Raw genomic sequence first — 18,810 nt, forward strand, 5'->3', positions numbered from 1 at the left:
TACTCCTTACTTTTATGAGTTAGGTACCTACCTGCACTTTACTTCCGGTTTTTACCCCCTTGCTCTTGCGTTACATATTTTTTTATATCTGGTTTTAGATACATTATATTTATACCCATGTTTTGCACGTTTTGCTGCCGCTGGGTGCACGGGGGGTGGAGATTTGATGACATGTCTTTTGTTATACAAATATGATTAGATTTACCTCCGTATGCAAAAGTGAAAGAGCGCCTATTACCTTGTTTTGATAGCAGCGTTGAATCGTACATCACATTCCAAGACTTTTTATTTTTGTCTATTCGGTCCTACCAATAACATGCACATATAGATATACAGTTCAGCTCTAATAGCGCCTAGAGCACAATAATCGACATTAGAACATGGCGAGGAGAAACGGAATCCACGATAATCCTCTGTACAGTGAAGCTCGACGAATATATCACCATCGAGAACAAAAAGAAAAGGAAGAAAAGGATGCATTATAGACTACATTTCGTTCTTTTCCTCTATTGCGAATCTTGGCTCCGAAATAGTATTCGAGAAAACCAACAAAGTTCCCTTAATATTGCGCAGCCATTAAAGACGAGGAAAGAGAATCGAAGTTGGAAAAAAGAAAACCGTCATCAAAATGTCCAAGCGCATCCATAGGGATGGGTGCAAATGCATACTCCGTACCGTCATCTCATCAGATAAGTAGGATAAAAAGGGCTGGCTGGGAGAAAGAAAAGAGTCTTATCCCATCCGCATCTATGAGCGGCCGTATCGGGTCTTTCCGAAGGAGAAAGGCACGTAGCGGTATTTGATCATGTGTTGAATTTGTCGGCGCACTGCAGATTACGCGTTAACAATTAGGCCCTCCAATATTCAGGAACAAAGGAAAGCCGGGAGTACTCACTCGTCAAGACAAACAACAGGATCCAGTAAACGACCAAGACAGGCCAGAAGACCGGAATATCAAAGATGGTGAACCAGGTGCAGACGAATCCGATGGCGAGGGCGCGCGTGGCGGAATGCCAGAACTTGAACTCGGGGAGACGTCGGATGAAAGGACGGAACTCGTCGTCCTGCCTTGTGGGGAGGCTAGGGGAGCCTGCGTCGCCGTCCTCGAGGCCCTCATCTTGTGTAAGAGAGGGGTCGAATTTTGGTTGCAAGAACAGGAGGAAGAGGTTTAGGAGGTAAATTCCAACGGTGTATGCGACTGTCAAGCAGAGCATGTTAGCCTTGAAAATTTTGGGTTTGGACTCGGTAGGTACGTACCAATGTACCACCCCTGAGCGAAGATAATTCTCAGAAAGAAGACGAGTAGAAGAACAGCGGTGCCTATCCAGCGATAGGTGGTGAATGGCGTCGAAGCATCAAGGTAGGTTTGGTATTGCTGTTAGAATCATTAGAATTGCTTAACTTCCTCTCACTTTTGAACCGTTCTGTGATTTCATCCCACAAGAATGGGAATAGATAACATACTCTAGCAAGTTTCGAGGTTTGCGCGGAGACCGCAGTAAACGGCGTTTGCTCGGGCTCAGGAACATCCATTGCGACTGTTCAACGAGAGACGGTAGCAAGGTCGAAGAGGAGAGGATAGGAGTCAACGGAACGGGAGAAGAAAAGCGCACTCTCAGGACTGACGATAGCGCATTCAAGTCTATCCCGGGGTAGTAGTTGTGACGGAGGCGGATGTGCAAAAGTTGTCCACTTCCCAAACACCGGCGTGCGAACACCAGCTTGGCCTGTTTGGGACCTGCCCAGCCACAAGTTGCAGTGCTGCGCCTCAGAGCCTTACACTAGCCGTTTGCAGAAACAGTACTGCTTAGCTAATATTTTAAGTCACGTGGAATGTTACCTCGGAACCGAGCAGACGGCTTGCATCGGCAATGCGGGGAATCTCCTAGCTCTCCCGTGCCGGAGCATCGACCTAGGTACTTGAACATCTTCATTCCAACCATTGCAGCTTCAAAATATTGTTGTTTCTTCCGTTAACCCCATCAATTCACGTACCTGGCAGCACAAATCACCATGTTCGCCCGTCAAGCTCCCCGATTCTTCTCTGCGCGAACTACAACCTACTTCGCCCGCGTCCGCCTATACTCTTCCGCTTCTCCGAGCTATGAGCACATCCTCACCTCAATCCCGAAGCCAGGAGTTGGCCTGAGTACGTCCACACCAACAAAATACATCTAAAGCACCAAAAACCGGACCCCAATTCTAATTGCCGTTTCCTTTATAGTTACCCTCAACCGCCCCAAAGCCCTCAACGCCCTCTCCAGCCCACTCTTCAAAGAACTCAACGATGCGCTCTCCAAATACGATGAAAGCAAGGACATCGGCGCTATCGTCATCACCGGGAGCGAGAAAGCCTTTGCCGGTAAAACTCTAACCCTCAAATATCTACCCATAAATGTATATGCGCTAACGAGTGTATAGCCGGCGCCGACATCAAAGAAATGGCCCCCCTAACCTTCTCCGCCGCCTATAGTAACAACTTCATAGCCCCATGGTCGCACCTCGCAACTTCAATCCGCAAGCCCGTCATTGCCGCTGTGTCCGGCTACGCCCTTGGCGGTGGCTGCGAACTCGCTCTGATGTGCGATGTCATCTACTGCACGTCCTCGGCCACTTTCGGACAGCCCGAAATAAAGCTTGGCGTTATCCCCGGTGCGGGGGGGTCGCAACGTCTCACGGCTGCTGTGGGGAAGAGTAAGGCGATGGAATTGATTTTGACAGGGAATAACTTTAGTGGAAAGGAGGCCGGAGAATGGGGTGTTGCGGCTAAGGTTGTTGAAGGTGGGAAGGATGAATTGCTTGGAGAGGCGCTCAAGACGGCGGAGAAGATCGCGGGATACAGTCAGGTTGCGACTGTTGCGGCGAAGGAGGTTGTGAATAAGAGCCAGGAATTGGGAGTGAGGGAGGGAGTGGAATATGAGCGGAGATTGTTCCATGGGCTGTTTGGAAGTCAGGATCAGAAGATTGGTATGGTTTCAACTTTCTTTTATATTTAGTTCTGCGCAAGTGCTAACTGAGAACAGGTATGACTGCGTTCGCGGAGAAGAGGAAGCCTGAATGGTCGAACGAGTAAGAAGCTGCGCTCAAAACTGTTATTCTATGCAGTGGGATATAGGAAAGTGAATCGAATTGGTATTATTAATTATATCCAAAGGCATCATTAGGTGCATTCATTGCCTCGTATCGTATATATGTACATTCATTAATTAGTATTATGCAGTTCGTAGAGTATTAGTAGTACTAGCATGGTCATGAGGAGTAGTAGCTCAGAACACGCTACCTTGCATTTCTGCATCAACGGTTGGCCCACGCCTCTGGTTTTGGTAGTCCTCCACCACTCGGCCCTCGAACGTCTCATCAAAGACATCAACTTGTGTATTTTTAAATTGGCGAGCACCAACTCGGCGCTCGAAGAGAAGGTCGAGCTCGGCAAAAGTGCGGCCGCTGGGTTCGGGAACGCGGAAGAAGGTGTATATGATGCACAGGAAGCAGATGCCTCCCCAGAAAAGGCCGGCGAAATTGCCCCAGTCCCACGCAGTGGGGTTTACCATATATGGCGTTAGAACGCCGCAGATGATGGCAACAATGTTATACAGGATACGGCCGAGGACAACGGTCTTGATCTGCAAACGACGAGTAGAGATTTCCGCAACGAGCGAGTAGGCTACAGTTCCAACCGTTGACTGATAGAACAAAGCCCATATAAGCATCATTGACCCGGTTGCGAGGGAGGACTCAGTCCGATGCTCCTCTGGGACTAGACCAAGGAAGCCCATAACTAGCAGCATGACGCAGAGACCACATAGGCCGTAGAGGTAGAGGTTGCGGCGGCCGACTCCCAACGACATTAGGAACCACGCACCGAATACACCGACCATGTTGATGCCGTACTGCCCCATCGCAAACGAATATGCCGATTTGTCTGGGAGGCCTGCTTGCTGGAGAAAGTATGTCGAGTAGTTGGAGAACGAGTTGCCACTGAGATTTTGAATAGCCCACACCATGCAGACGATTTCTGTGCGACGCAGATCAACTCCTCTAAAGCAGTCCAGATAGCTAGCGCCGGTAGTGATCTTCTGTTCTAAGGCTGTGGTGTGGACCATCATGGCGACTGTTTCGTCCGCATTAAAATCGGTGTCTCCGTTTGGACTTGTCAATCGTTGTAAAGATCTTTTCGCATCCTGCGTCTTACCCTTCCGGACTAGCCACCAAGGTGATTCGGGTGCTAGCCAAATTCCGATGAAGAGTGGCAGCGGCCACATCCATTGCAGTCCATACGGGATGCGATAAGCCCATTCGTCGTGACGATCGATCATAGCCCGGATGACGCCGACACCAATTAGTTGTCCCAAGCCCCAGCAGAAGTTAACGTAGGTCGTAAGGTAGCTGCGCAGTGCAACCGGGCAGACTTCGGACGCATAGGTGACGCATAGTGTCTGGAAGACACCCCAGGGTATACCGGCGAGGATTTCAGCAGCAAGTAAGGCTTGGACGTTCGGAGCCGTAAAGAAGATGGCGGTCCAGGCGGTGATGAGGACAAGACATGTCATGACAGTGTATCGGTATCCAAATTTTTCAGAGGCCCAACCGTTGATCAAAAGGCCGATGATTTCTCCGACGTACGCACCGTTACTCAAACCGGATTGCCACTATAAAACCCAGCCAATCGTCAGTAATAATGTCATACATCGAATTGAAGAGTAGATTTACCCGTGCAGGAACCTGGTAATCTCCATCAGAGCCCAGTTCACCGTATTTGCGATTGAATTGCTCAAAAGCGTAAAAGTTATTGACAAGCGAGATATCATAGCCCTCCATGGCAATGGTAGTAGAGATAATGACACTCCAAATAACGGCTTTGGGGTAGAGTTTGATTCCCTGCCACAGGGTCATCTTCTGCTCTTTTTGAGCAGCCAACTTCGCATTCTCAACGACCTTGGCCATTGAATTCGGAGAGTCATGACCACCGTGGGACGCTTCATCTTTGACTGGAGTGACCACATCCTGAGTCTTGGAGGGCTCCATCATTCCGGAAGCCCTGCAACGCGGGTGTAATCGACTGAGACAAGGGAGCAATGCTGAAGCCTGACGCGCTGTCTGGTTAACCAGAAAGATGGATCGGTAGAGATTTATATCCGTGGCGGCCGGCGGGGGCCACGGGGAGGATCCACACTACACTAGCCCACTCGCAAAGATTTCTGCCGACCTGGAACGTGAGCGACTGAGCATCCAAGAGAATGAAAAAGGGAAATAAACGGATACGGCGCTAGCACTAACAGAGGATAATGCACCTGAAGGTAGCATTTGAGTGCTGGGGTTTGTGGGGAACAGACCATTGACCACGGAGAGGATTGAAGCCAAGCCCTTGGTGGTGTGCGGGTTCACGGGCCAGCCTTTCAAAACATTGAGGAAAGATCAACAGCTGGTCATGCGAGCATATACATGAGTAGAGAACACGGTCAGAACAACCGCAAGCATAGAAACAGGGGTTAAGAACCTTAATGTTGAGACTCGGCAGTTGGTGGTCGAGCCCGGCGTGCGCGATGTCCGGATTAGGAACAGTCCAGGCCCGGCTCCAACTTGCAGGAACACCGTCGGCACGGGACAGCTTCGTCTTAACGGCACTAGGAAGCGCGCATTCCAACCACTTCCAAAGGCTTCTGAGAGAAGGATGTGGGAGAGGAGTTGACTTTGAGTCTCAGGGAACGCCGTAGGTAGTTATTCCATACTCGGCCTAGCATGTAACAATTGATAGGGATGTTTACAGCTCCTGGATTAGTTAGTTAACAACCAGGAACTCATCTAAGCTGGCTTCGGCTGCTTATAACTAAGTACACTGTATATCTCGTATTTATCAGGTGTGGCCGGGTTTAGACCGCTTATCCCGTCTGCCCAGTGCCCTCATTCGAATGTACTTGGGCCCAAGTATAATGGAGCATTCTATCGCCTGCTTTTCTTCATCCGATCCTATTTTCTTATCGTTGTGTATTCATTAGCCTTATTCTGCCCAGCGTCAAAGTATAAGACTTTGACGCTGGGCACCATTGGTCTTTAAGCAATTCAGGATGAGACTGGACTGTTAAAAATGGACTAACAACCCGAAACAATGCCAATGGTTTCCCCAGATGCGCAAATAACTATACGATAGGTGTCCACGGGTGTCTGAGCGAGGTGCTTAACTTCGCTTAAGGCTCTCTAAATATCTCACTTCCACTTCGGATCGTCGATACAAGAGAGCTAAAGTAAGTATCAATTACCTCATCGTCAGAGCCGAAGGCTTCTCGATCCCGAGACGAGAATGTGGCCCGATGTACACTTATTTCACAGCGTACATTTCTGTAAACGTTATTGGCCTTGATGTCGAATAGGCCGGGCTAGTCCGCATATGAGCCGTCTTTTCCCAAGCCCAATAATTGCCTGAGTAACTGAAGAGAGGGTGCTACGCACCTAGTTTCCCGGCGGAAACCGGCTTTCTCCAACCGGCTATTTCGGTTTGTGTCAGGCCATCGAAGTCGACGGTCACAGGTGTGTATACTGTGGTGAGGCGAATCACGAAAAATAGTCGGGTTAGTGAATATACCTAGGAAATGATTGACTCTATGTGCTACTGCAGGAGAAGCCCTGCTAAATGTCCACGATGTTTGATGGGCAATGGACAATGTCGGCAGACGGTTCACGGAGCCGAGAGTGTTTGGAGATGCGGAGAGCGTTGCTGGGGATGGAAACGACGGTGGAGCTTTAGTCAGTGGAACAGGCCAGGCGTGTTGATTATTCAAAACGAGCCATGGCCAGAATCAGTGATTAGTGGCCGCGAAAGGGCCTGATTACCAACAAAATTGGTCTGGTTGGGGGCTGGCGGGCGTAATTGTTGCCTGTTTCGGGGAAGATGCGAGACCGGGAGCGCTCCCGATTTCGCATTTCTTGGTGGAAAACAGGAATTAAATGCGATGCATCTGTACAGAGAACACAGATGAATACCTTCTTCAGCTGGTCAAGATAGTGACAAAGTCTTCAAAGCTAACATCCATTCATTAATTCACTTCCAAAGGGTTAAAGTAGAGATCAAAACAGAGGGCTGCCAGCGGAGACCTCCGGGTTCCGGGCAAGGCTGGTATTCCGCCGAGTGACGTGAAGTATAATGTATTCCGCGATTGGATGCGGGGAGCCACGATGATCGCGGGCGTCTTTTGGGGGCAGGAGACAGCGAACCGTTCAGCCGAGCCAGCTCTCATTCTGAGACGCCGTAAATGATCGGAATGGCCTGCCGTTTCCAAGGTGGAGCAGCCCAGTTGACATTTTAAATCCCTCTGGTTGGCCAAAGCTGTCAGTATAGAATTTTTAGTGGGAGGCAGCACCGTGGGCCCAACTTGTTTTATATCTGGAATTCCACTGCATTCCCCTCACCTGGGAGCTACCAGTATCCAGCCTATATAAACCCCGCATCCCCTCCTGGCCTCTCTGTGTCTTCAGGTTTCTTCAATCTCAACTAGCACTTAGCCATTGTTTTACCACCGCCACCATGGGCAAAGACGACGAGCAAAGTAAGTTCTCTCTGCAGCGAGCTTCTGGGTCAATACTGACGGCTTTCAGAGACTTACCGTTATAATGAGACTCCGGTCTACACCACATCCAATGGCTGTCCTGTAGGTCAATCGTCGCAAAACGTGTTGGAGACACACTAACAGGCGCAGGTAATGGACCCTCAAGCCTCCCAGCGGGTTGGCTCCAACGGGCCTCTCCTCCTCCAGGACTTCCACCTGATCGACCTTCTCGCCTCATTCGACCGTGAGCGCATTCCTGAGCGAGTGGTCCACGCCAAGGGCGCTGGCGCCTATGGCGAGTTCGAGGTTACCGACGATATCAGTGACATCACGGTCATTGACATGCTCAAGGGAGTTGGCAAGAAGACCAAGAACTTTGTCCGTTTTTCAACCGTTGGAGGTGAAAAGGGCTCTCCCGACAGTGCGCGCGATCCTCGAGGATTTGCTCTTAAATTCTACACTGAGGAGGGTAACTGGGACTGGGTCTTCAACAACACTCCTGTCTTCTTCCTGCGCGACCCTAGCAAATTCCCCATGTTCATCCACACCCAAAAGCGCAACCCCCAAACCAACCTCAAGGACGCAACCATGTTCTGGGACTACCTCTCTACCCACCAGGAGGCCGTTCACCAGGTCATGCACCTCTTCAGCGACCGCGGCACCCCCTACTCTTACCGCCACATGAACGGCTACTCCGGTCACACCTACAAGTGGATCAAGCCCGACGGCACCTTCAACTACGTCCAGCTCCACCTGAAGACAGACCAGGGCAACAAGACCTTCACCAATGCTGAAGCCGGTCGCCTATCCGCTGAGAACCCCGACTGGCACACCCAGGACCTTTTCAGCGCCATCGCCCGCGGCGAGCACCCTTCGTGGACCTGCTACGTCCAGGTCCTGAGCCCCGAGCAGGCCCAAAAGTTCCGCTGGAACATCTTTGACCTCACCAAGGTCTGGCCTCAATCCGAAGTTCCCCTCCGCCGCTTCGGCCGCTTCACTCTCAACAAGAACCCCGAAAACTACTTTGCCGAAGTCGAGCAAGCCGCCTTCTCCCCCTCCCACATGGTCCCAGGTGTCGAAGCCTCCGCCGACCCAGTCCTCCAATCCCGCCTTTTCTCATACCCAGACACCCACCGCCACCGTCTCGGCACCTCAAACTACCAAGCCATCCCCGTCAACTGCCCCCTCAAGTCATTCACACCCTTCCACCGCGACGGTGTCATGAGTGTACACGGCAACCACGGCGCAAACCCGAACTACCCATCCACCTTCCGTCCTCTGCAATACAAGCCCGTCAAGGCCTCTCAAGAACACGAGAAGTGGGCCGGTGCTGTTGTCGCCGAGCAGCTCCCCGTCACAGACGAGGACTACGTCCAGGCAAACGGCCTTTGGCAGGTTCTCGGCCGCCAGCCCGGACAGCAGGATAACTTCGTTGGTAACGTTGCGGGACACCTGTGCAATGCCCACCCGAGGGTCCGCCAGGCGACGTACGGAATGTTCCGCCGCGTGAACCCTGACCTTGGCGCGAGACTTGAGAAGGCTACCGAGGGAAATGTCACTGATGCTGCTAAGGCTCGTTTGTAATTCTAATTTGAACTGGTTATGTCGTTATAGAGCTTAACAATGTGGTTTTTTATTTTTATTTTTCAAGAAATGATCATACATCCGTTTTATATACCTGCTCCCCAAGCCTAGTGCTTGCAGTTGTAGTAGTTGTTCTTGAACTGACAATTTCTTAGTGCCAATCCGAGGCCTGGCCGACTGGAATATACTAGTAAATTATGTTGATATGCTATGGAAGAAAAAAGTTGGATAAGTAACCGAGATTTAGCAGGGTACTGATCTAATGCTATGTGTGCTAAACAAAAAAAGCGTTCCCGTAGGATCTAATCTTCCCTAGTGGACCCAATTAAGTCGGGCACTGGGTAGACATAAGGTTATGAAATAACAATATGGTGTATTCAAAACAGAAGCCGAAAAATGTAACCCTAACGCCGTGGAGAACGCCAGATCCGAATCCAAGACAAAAGATATGCTAGGACGTGAGATGAATTCGCAGTTCGTATATAGTCGTAAAAGGAGGGTTTTACCTCGTGGATTTCCTGGTTTCAAAGTGGAAATTCTGGTGCTGGCGTGATGAGGTGGTTGGCGGCAGCTGCTGCGGTGTCATAACAACCCCAGAAAAACCCCGGGGTTTCACATGTGGAAGTTGAGGATGCGGAGGTTGGCGGGGTGGTCGGTGATGTGGGGTCGCGACAGCCAAACCATCCTGGATCCTTGCAGGTTGTTGTTGTTGTTGTTGTTGTTATGCTCGACGTAGAATCATTGCACCCAAACCAGCCTGGGTTTTTGCAGGTGGTTGTTGTTGTGGTAGGCGCTTCAGTGGTTGTTGTTGTGGTCGACGTGGGATCCTTGCACCCAAACCAACCTGGGGTTTTGCAGGTAGATGTGGTCGTAGTGGTAGTTGTTGGAGGATCAGTGGTTGTACTCTCATCGAGGCATCCCCACCATCCAGGCGTTTCACAAGTAGTTGTCCGGGTCAATGTGGTCGAGGTTGTTGAAGTAGGAGGCGAGCTTGTCGTCGTGCTTTCAGAGCCGTTACTGCGGAAGAATTTCCACAGATCACAGTCATAACATTCCTCCTCTGGCACACAATGCGGCACGTCATCATATACCTCAAGAACGTCTGAGATAACAGCTTTGATGCGATGTGTGCCAATTGCAACGCGCCATCCCTTGTCTGCGACTGTGTCATAAGTACATAACTGGCCAGTGTGGCATGCGGACTCCATTGCATAGCCACCCCATGTACATATAGAGCTGACGCCGTTACAAGTTCCCATGTAGACGGGATCCGCAGTGTGTCCGAAGTGATATACCCCTGTGTTCTTCCTCGTTTGGGGCAAATTTGGGTCCTTCCCTGGTGGGCTTGGCAAGCCTAATCGGGCAGCCGGAAGTGCTTCAGGGATGGCTTCAAAGGTGACAACAGGCAGTCCAAAGGTCAGCCCGAGCAAGCTAGACATAGCACCCCCCAATGAATGACCCGTCAGCCACACATTTGCGTTCGGATATAACTCGGTGACATTAGAATACAAGTCGATTGAGGCGCGGTAGTAACGGTTCTCGTCGTTCATAGCTTCAATGATGCAAGTCAAATTTGCATTGTACGCAGACTTTTGACAATCACAGACCTGCCGCCATAGATAGGATCCACCTTGGCCGCAGCAGCAGCTGAAGAAGAGATTGTCATTCACCTTGTCGTTGGTGGTCGTCCCTGCGCCATCGAAAAGAGCGGGAGAGGTTCCCTTGAGCGAGATAACAATAGTACTGTTCGTATTATCCGCATATATGTGGCCACGGAGTCCATCGTTTTGCCAACCAAAACTAGTCGAGTAGTTAAGTTTACCATTGATATCTTGCCAGTCCTCGGATCCTGGTACTTCAATATAGTCGTTTGCCGTCATCTTCGCCAAGGTCAAAACAGTCTTTTTATCCGTAACATCAGGTCCCGCTACAGTGTCCATGGACCAGTCTGACGATGAGAGAGTGACCGCCGATCCAGTGTTCCTTGCAGCCGCCAGGTGCTCCTCAATTGCGGATAGGCGTCGATCTGCCAGCCGTTCAATGGTGACAGGTTCGGAGGATGCAACGAGTGGTGCGTGAAAATCAGCAGGCTCAGAGCCTTCTGTTCCATCTTCCGATACGGCTCGGAGTTGAGTATGCGGTTTGATGTCGAGCCGTCTGTGAAGGTCGGGGTGCTCGTAAGCCCCTCGCTGAACGATGTGGCGAAGGCTCTAAATTAAGTTAGAACGCCTGTACAGTCAATATGACCAAGTTAAAATACAGAACTTACGAATTCATGCGATCTGGACAGTGAGGGAGCATCCCCCAACGGAATTTGTGGTGGAGGGAAGGGGGATGACTCCTGTGAGCCGAAGTATACAGGGCGATACGCAGACACGCAAGAAAGCAGGGTAAGCGACATAAGTAGCGTAATGGACCTCATGTCCATCAAATGGCGCTTTCTCGTGCGCCTGTGAGGTTGCTCCATGATTAGGGGCGATAGTAATGATGCAGACTAAGAAATGAGACGCGGATGTGCAGACTGCAGAGGCGGACTCGAGTCCAGGTCCAGGCACTTATCGGTGGGTGGTCGGTGACGCACTGCGGAGAAGGGGTGGTCACGTGTTTACAGGGATCGCGTCACGGGAACCTTGGAGGTGGGACGAGCACCTGAGGAGGAAGATAGCTCCCAATCACTGAGTCAATCTCACCGTCAGCTTCGTTGGTCATGCGAAGTCTGGACGGGCGTTTAAATATGTGGAAAATCGACACATAGACCTTGGCTATTATTACTTTTTCTGATTTTCCCTCCGTCGCGGCGTTCCGAACTCTAGAGTCTAATTTCCGGTCATCGACTGAGCTCCGAGCTTCCTGCGGGGACAGCTTGTGGGCTACATAAGAAAAGGTAGCAGGCTACCTAAAAACAGTATATTTACCTCGCTCTACGACCATGTCGTCCGGTACCTCCGACAATGCCTCCGCAAAGCCTCGTCTGCATGCGACCCGCTCGTTCCCTCGAATGGATAATTCAAGCACCAGTCCCTTCATTCGGTCAAGGGCGAAAACGGTGCAATCCGTCGCAATCCCGGAGTCGGTCGATGCGGATGCACTACCTCTGAGTCTGGCGGAAAACGATGGGGATGAGTATGGCGATCCGGATTTGTTTGAGAAGCCAGGTACCTCGGGTCCCTCTATGGACGATGAGCCAGATGGTGAGGAAGCTTCGGTGCTCTCAAGAAACGTGCCGAACCAGCCAGAGGAGCTGCCGATTGAGTTAATCAGCCTTACTGATAGGTATGTTCTATTCATAACTATATTATTTCCCAGTTGCTAACTCTTGTGTAGATTTGTCGCCTCCCTGAGCGCCCGAGTACACTCTTCCCCACCTACAATAGACAGAATATCAAACCTTTACCAAGATTTCTACGTCCGAGCCGAATCACATATAGCAACACATATATCTACACTTGCCTCCCGCATAAATCGCGATCCCTCGCCGTATCCGTACAACAGTAAAGATGCAGATGCCTCCAGCCGCCAGATGTTAACAGCTTCGGAAGTGGCTGAGAAACGGACAGCTCGAAAACTGCTTGCGTCCAAACAAGTTGACCTTGAAGAAGCTGTAGAACGAAGAGCTTGTGAAAGCATTTATGAGAAGATATGGAGACATAAGAGCACCCTGGATGAAATCAGAGATGAAAAGTTGCGATCAAAAACAGCAGCGTTGCTTCTGGTCGGGATCAACCTAAGAGAGCTAGGGGTTGATATTGATATAAATGCAGTCAACGAGCAAAGCCAGAAGGAAGCTAATGACTGCTTCTCAACTGCTCGTGATTATCTCACAAAAATGGACGAGGACAAACATCCATTAGGGAAGCTCCGGCATCTTGCTGCGACTCACAAAGCAATTGTGGATGCCCTGACTAAATTGTTACCTTCCTCTTCCTCCGCCGACGAGATTTTACCAGCTCTGATATACACATTGGTTACCTGCCCGCCTGAGGGAATCAACATCATAAGTAACCTTCTCTTTGTTCAAAGATTCAGGACGAGCAGTAAGGTCGATGGCGAGACTGCATATTGCTTGACTAATCTAGAGGCTGCCATTTGCTTTCTTGAGAATGTGGACCTCTCCGAGCTTCGCGCAGAGGAAGGAGAAGAACGCCAGGCAAAAGCTCCTGGGATCGATTCAGTACCACTTGCTGAAAATACACGTCCTCCTCAACCCGTTCCAGAGAAGGCCATATCATCTGTTTCGTCCGTGAATGCTTCTGCTGAACCTCCAAAGTCGATTGCAACCGAGCCGTCCGACACCCTGCCGGGGCCGACATCTTCCCAGCAAGGTCGTTTGAATACCCTCTTGCAACCTCCAGCAAAAGTTCTAGGGGCTGCCAATGATGCCGTCCGGAACACCGCCGACCAAGGACTGAAGAACATTAGCGCAGCGCTTGACAGCAGCTTCAGCCTTTTATTTGGCCGCCTCAAAGAGCTGCAGTCCAATCAGATTCCAGGCAAAGATGGATCACCAGACTCTGTACTGCCAAAAACACTAGCGGAGGCTAGACGTCTAGTTACGTCCCCAGCATCCAGTGACAGTGCCCAGTTGATTAATGAGGCAGGTGTCTCGAAAGAGACGCCTCTCCCAGAGCAGTCCCGATTGAGGCGAATCGGAGCTAAGGCGGAGGACACCTTCACGGGCCTGGTCAGTGGGCAGAGATCTCCTCGTGATAGAAGCACGGATAGCGTGCGAACGCAAGGATCCAAAGCATCAATACCTACTCCAAACCTTTCGAAAGATGATGCCCGGGCGAACCCCAATTCTGCAATGTCAACCCCCACGCTTGAGTCTGTGAGGAGCTTTGGAAACACGCTCAACCCGCTTAACCATATTCCCGGAATGATCAGAGGCTTTGGTCGTGCTACACCCGAATCACCTGGGTTGCCTTCTCTCTCAAACCGGACGAAAGCACCGCCATCTACGAGCGACACAAGGGCTGATCCGCCAATCCAAAGGTTTCTCCAGACTCAAAACGCGAACGAGCTTACAATTGGGGATGTAAGCGTTTTACTTGAAGATTACAAACGTATATCTGCAGCACTCTTGAAGCAGGGTTCTGGGTCCAAATAATGCCTTTCGTCGATATCAGTGGAAGTGGGTTGTTCGGTCCACCTTCTTCTTGAAACGTTTGTACTTGTTAATTCTGAGCCACTGCTGGTTTCGGTGATTCGGATAGGTTGTCTCGAATTGAGAATTTGAAGCGATTTGGCATAGATTGGAGTAAAACAACGTCATAGCTGCAAATGTACCTCTGAAAAGGGGTATATTGATGCTCTTAATAGATGCGTAGGTATTTCTCTAGTAAATGAAACATGACGACAGTTGAAGTAGGCGTTTCACAATGAATAGGGCAACCATACTCACATGTCATATTGTTGGTATTTCGCTTCGCTTTATTTCATGCTGAAGAGGCAAAAAAAAAAAATTATCATAATAAGACGTAACTTGCAAGGAAGAGGGGGCCCTAAGAAATATTCATAGAAACGCTCTCAAGGCGAACGCCCACGAAGGACCTCAGCACCACCCGCCCTCATCTCTTCAAACTTCCCAGTAATCTCTGCCGACTGCTCCTCCACCACCTCATGTCTCCTCTTAACCTCAGCCTCGAACACAGCCGCAGTTTTGCGACGGGCATGACGCAAGTCCTTCATCTTCACCATCATCTTGCTGAACTCCTCAATTAGTAGATCGCCACATCCTTCCCACTCATTCATTGAAAGCTTCGAAAAAAATTCTCCGCGCTCTTGCTCGGAGAGCCGTAGAAGGAATGAAACCTTGTCTTCTTCTTCTCCCTTCTCCGGGGGATGTTGCACCTGTGGTTCTTTGGCTGGCCTAGGTGCCCTAAGAGCGGGGGCGTGTTCAAATGGCTCGGCTTGGAGTTCACTGAAGGATTTGGTGCATAGGATTTCGGGTGGATAGTCGGGTTCGAGATTGCGTTTCTTTGCTTTAGGCGTCTCTTCTGTTCCAGTCCGTCTTATAGAAGTGCGACGCGAGAATGGATCGTTCATAGAGGAGTCGTTTTCAAGGTCGTCGAAGTTTGTCATGTCGAAGACATTGAGGGACTGGAGACTATCATCTGGACGGGAGTTGTTATCTGTGAATAGACCTAGGCCTTCGTCTGCCACTCTAAGAAAATCGTCGGCTGCTTTATTGTTCTCCTGCTCTCTGTCTCTGTCTCTGTCGCTGTCCCTTTCTCTTTCCTTTCGAGAATGAGACCTAGTAAGGTTGGGACTCCGTCGCGTAGGGGTCAGGTCCAATTGGTCGAGGAGAGACGGTTTGGGCGGACTAAATCTAGTCCTGGGAGTTGTTGTTTTGCTTCGTGGAAGGGTGACTTTCCTGCTACTAGCAGGAAGCGGCTTTGAGGCCGATGCAACTGGGATGAGGGACTGAGATTTGGTTGGCTCTGTATGTTCCTCGGCATCGGATTGATATGTTCTCCGACTGGCAGACCAAAAGTTCTGTAGCTTTCTGCTAAGAGGCTCTTCACCGCCGCGGTACCTAGGCACGTAACGTTGGTCATCTGCATCGTTTGACTGTTCATCGTCGCCAGCCGTGGAAGTAAGCTGGCTTGCGGCGTCCAACTCGTCCAAATCAAATCCAGCTGACTTTAGCGCTCTATCACCTAGACCCTCGTACCATTTGGACTCGTTTGCACGACGAGCTGCACGCAGCTGGCGTGGAGGCGATGGCTGGGGTGGCGGGAGCTGAACAGGCACATTCACATTTGGACGAATAGTGGGTGACAGTCGGTACGGCTCTTCATCAATTCCAATCACACTTGTTGCTGCAATTGTCGATTCATCGATACCTTCCACATCAGTGTCGAAGGCATCCCTGTGGACGGGTTGCTCGGCAAGCCCATCATCCTGAAATGGCGTGCCATATCGATCTATTGGCGCCTGCCTATTGCCTGAAATGGGGATAGGCGCAACCAGGGCCGTTTGAGGAACTTCAACACGAGCCTGCTCAGCTAAAGCCTTCCTGGCCTGATTTGGGGGTACATCCGCACGAGGATGGTGCTGGCGATTCTCCTTTGAGTGCACATAGTCCCCGACACCCATGTTTAATTGAGTTTAGCTTGGATGCGGGGAGAAAATGTGAATGGCATGCCGATGAAGCAAGGCCAGTCTTGTACGGGGTTAAATCAGATGGAATGGATTCGTACGGGTTCCAATTGGTCTTCTCGTGGATGGCTTGGAGTTGGGAAGTTTGTTTCTGGACGGGCGTTGTTCGAAATTCATGCGAGACGAGACGCGTTGGGTCCTCAGGCACCCGATGGCTTGGCACTAGTACACCCTCCAACCCTACCACAGCACCAATACAGCCAGAGTGAATGCTTAATTCTTAGTATTCTTCTTCCTATATCGGCTCTCTGGTGAAAATCAAAAGTAATATTTCCAAAATGGGATACATGGCCATACCTACATAGTATGTGTAAGAGCATTGCACGTACAAGTAAACATTTTATTTAGACATTTCGGGTAGATCTATATCCCCCCCAGAATCAATTGGAATCGGATGAATGCAGAGACATGTCGTTGACGATGTGCAAATCCTGCATTTTGGAATCAACTCCCCGTTTCCGTTGTTGGGCCTTCTCCATGTATTCTGTCGACTTGGTAATTTCCAGTTCTCTCTTTTCCATGGCCGCTCGCCGCTCTTGTCTCGCTTCCACATTATCAGGTTTCGCCGTGGACATGAAAACATCATTATCATCATCAACATTACCCATTCCGGTGTAACTAACTTCGTCTTCATCAACACTGTCCCCAGAAGGCAGGCTTGAAATGAGCAGATCGGCGATCCAGAGAGACACCATGCCCCGCAGCTCAAGCAATTCCGGGCTGTCTGAATACGGGGGTGATGTAAGAAGCCCATCCATCCTCGCAGAAATCCTATAAGCTTCGGCCAATTCCTTTGCCCTAACGCCAGCGGTGAGCCTCTGATATTTCTCCTGCCAGTCGTCTCGACTGCCGTTCTCAGAGTTGGCGTCTTCGTCTTCCCAGGCTTCCCTCAGTGAGGCTGGATCCCGGTCTTCGAGATCTCCACGTGCAGCCACACTTTCTTCTTGTGTGACGTATACCCATAAACCAAACATGGCTGGATAAAAGTACAATGCATCTATAGCGTTCGGTGCATGCTTTTGGTATGGATGCTGAATTATGAGTGTCTCGTAATATTCCTTGGCATCTTCGAACCCTTTTCTGGTGAATAGAAGCTTTGAGAAAGCACCAGACCCGTGATATCCATCGCCGTCGGTTGATGCGCCTTCAGATACTCTGCGAGATATCTGGTGGTCTTTTCGCAGTAATATTTCTGCGCCAATACCCCATCTATCCTCGGAACGCACGTCAATTGGTTGACCCCTAAACTGTTCTCGAATCAGCAGACCCCATGCCTTGCCCGCACGGATATAATCCCCATCGAGAAGACACCGATGAAGCACGGAAGTGAGCACCGAAAGGTGGTGAAGCCGGAGATTCCCTTGACGTGCTGCAGACTGAGGCGCATATAAGGGGGGTGAGAGGTTCGACAACTGTTTCTCAATTGAGTGACGATCGTTTACTTTTCGGTTCCTTTCTTTGGCCGGGCCATGCGGGAAATGACCACCAGGTAATTCCTCGTCAAAGGGAAGACCTGCAACACGGTACTGGCCAACTTCCTCAGGAGACAAGATCATAGGTGGGTTCGTGGGTCCAAATTCCGACACAGCATCCGTGGTCTCGCCATCATCCCCGTTATTGTCGCTTTCGTCTTCTCCTGTATCATACTGGTTTCTGCGCTTCCTAGATTCATACTTCGCAACCCGAACACTTGGATCTTGTTGCCACAGGGGAAGTGGTAGAGAGAAGGCTGATACCGATGGAGCGAATGCCATGAGGGTTTCTCTGGTTAGCGAGGACTCGCTTTTTTTCCCTTCAGAAGCTGTAACACTTCCCCCCGATGATGGACGGCTGGGTAATCATCTGGCTGATGCTCAACTGAGTAACGAATCTGCTTTAGTTCCTTTATAGGCTCTGACATGTGCTGCCTTGTTATTGACCACCGTGAGCTGAGGGATCAAATCGTGTGGTGTATGCTGGCAGCTTCAGGACGAATTATCAGATGTACAGCACAAGCCAAGCTCTGCAATACCGTACATTTTGCTTGCAACCTAAGGTCTCAAGGCCAAAGAGTTCGCCCTAGGCCCCACAATTTCCAGAAAGTCTTCACGTGATCTTACTAATTTATACGCCATCACATGATCATCAGGAACCAGTTCGGAAGACATGCTACATTGCTAGCGCCCTGGATAATTGTTTTTTCGATTCTTACCAGAGCGGTAATTACTAATACCACGCTGTTTGAGACTAGACCTGATACGAAGAACCGAAACCGCCACGGAATCCAGCGCGCCCTGTGTGTGATGTGCTGCCACTCCTTTCCATGGCTCTGGGGCTATTTATATTCTTGTGATGATTCGTAGAAGCCAACCAAATCAGTTTTCAAAGTCCCAGGTAATTGATGTTGAAGCGAAACAGATTCATAAGTACTGCGAAGAGGCGTCGATGAGCCATTACTAACCTGGTACGGAGTAACTACGGAGTACTACATGTAATAATAATCAGCCCTTGTACAACTTGTCAGCAGCCGACCGGAAGGAGGAAC

The 18,810-nt window shown here is 50.2% G+C and overlaps 8 protein-coding genes across 8 annotated transcripts; 3 read left to right on the forward strand and 5 right to left on the reverse strand.

The window, feature by feature from the left end:
* Positions 1-747: 747 nt before the first annotated feature.
* APUU_10934A (Rer1 family protein) lies at positions 748-1,533 on the reverse strand (the record flags this gene model as incomplete). Its single annotated transcript, XM_041706307.1, has 4 exons — positions 748-827; positions 896-1,198; positions 1,258-1,375; positions 1,465-1,533. 4 exons carry the CDS (start codon positions 1,531-1,533, stop codon positions 748-750), a joined length of 570 nt encoding a protein of 189 aa, XP_041550300.1.
* Positions 1,534-2,013: 480 nt separating this feature from the next.
* Positions 2,014-3,073, forward strand: echA (enoyl-CoA hydratase echA; the record flags this gene model as incomplete). The annotated part of the gene is made up of 4 exons (XM_041706318.1): positions 2,014-2,149; positions 2,225-2,362; positions 2,422-2,967; positions 3,024-3,073. The coding sequence occupies 4 exons, from the start codon at positions 2,014-2,016 to the stop codon at positions 3,071-3,073; spliced, it is 870 nt and encodes a 289-aa protein (XP_041550301.1).
* A 193-nt stretch (positions 3,074-3,266) lies between these two features.
* APUU_10936A (putative MFS alpha-glucoside transporter) lies at positions 3,267-5,028 on the reverse strand (the record flags this gene model as incomplete). Its single annotated transcript, XM_041706329.1, has 2 exons — positions 3,267-4,649; positions 4,711-5,028. The coding sequence occupies 2 exons, from the start codon at positions 5,026-5,028 to the stop codon at positions 3,267-3,269; spliced, it is 1,701 nt and encodes a 566-aa protein (XP_041550302.1).
* A 2,491-nt stretch (positions 5,029-7,519) lies between these two features.
* fgaCat (catalase easC) lies at positions 7,520-9,125 on the forward strand (the record flags this gene model as incomplete). The annotated part of the gene is made up of 3 exons (XM_041706340.1): positions 7,520-7,541; positions 7,591-7,643; positions 7,692-9,125. The coding sequence occupies 3 exons, from the start codon at positions 7,520-7,522 to the stop codon at positions 9,123-9,125; spliced, it is 1,509 nt and encodes a 502-aa protein (XP_041550303.1).
* A 524-nt stretch (positions 9,126-9,649) lies between these two features.
* atg15 (triglyceride lipase ATG15) lies at positions 9,650-11,592 on the reverse strand (the record flags this gene model as incomplete). Its single annotated transcript, XM_041706351.1, has 2 exons — positions 9,650-11,335; positions 11,395-11,592. 2 exons carry the CDS (start codon positions 11,590-11,592, stop codon positions 9,650-9,652), a joined length of 1,884 nt encoding a protein of 627 aa, XP_041550304.1.
* A 462-nt stretch (positions 11,593-12,054) lies between these two features.
* On the forward strand, positions 12,055-14,232 carry APUU_10939S (VPS9 domain-containing protein; the record flags this gene model as incomplete). The annotated part of the gene is made up of 2 exons (XM_041706362.1): positions 12,055-12,398; positions 12,450-14,232. 2 exons carry the CDS (start codon positions 12,055-12,057, stop codon positions 14,230-14,232), a joined length of 2,127 nt encoding a protein of 708 aa, XP_041550305.1.
* A 419-nt stretch (positions 14,233-14,651) lies between these two features.
* APUU_10940A (uncharacterized protein) lies at positions 14,652-16,223 on the reverse strand (the record flags this gene model as incomplete). The annotated part of the gene is made up of 1 exon (XM_041706374.1): positions 14,652-16,223. The coding sequence occupies one exon, from the start codon at positions 16,221-16,223 to the stop codon at positions 14,652-14,654; it is 1,572 nt and encodes a 523-aa protein (XP_041550306.1).
* Positions 16,224-16,666: 443 nt separating this feature from the next.
* APUU_10941A (uncharacterized protein) lies at positions 16,667-18,040 on the reverse strand (the record flags this gene model as incomplete). Its single annotated transcript, XM_041706385.1, has 1 exon — positions 16,667-18,040. One exon carries the CDS (start codon positions 18,038-18,040, stop codon positions 16,667-16,669), a length of 1,374 nt encoding a protein of 457 aa, XP_041550307.1.
* Positions 18,041-18,810: the final 770 nt, after the last annotated feature.

This window comes from Aspergillus puulaauensis, chromosome 1 (assembly GCF_016861865.1).
Source record: "Aspergillus puulaauensis MK2 DNA, chromosome 1, nearly complete sequence".
Classification (NCBI taxonomy): domain Eukaryota; kingdom Fungi; phylum Ascomycota; class Eurotiomycetes; order Eurotiales; family Aspergillaceae; genus Aspergillus; species Aspergillus puulaauensis.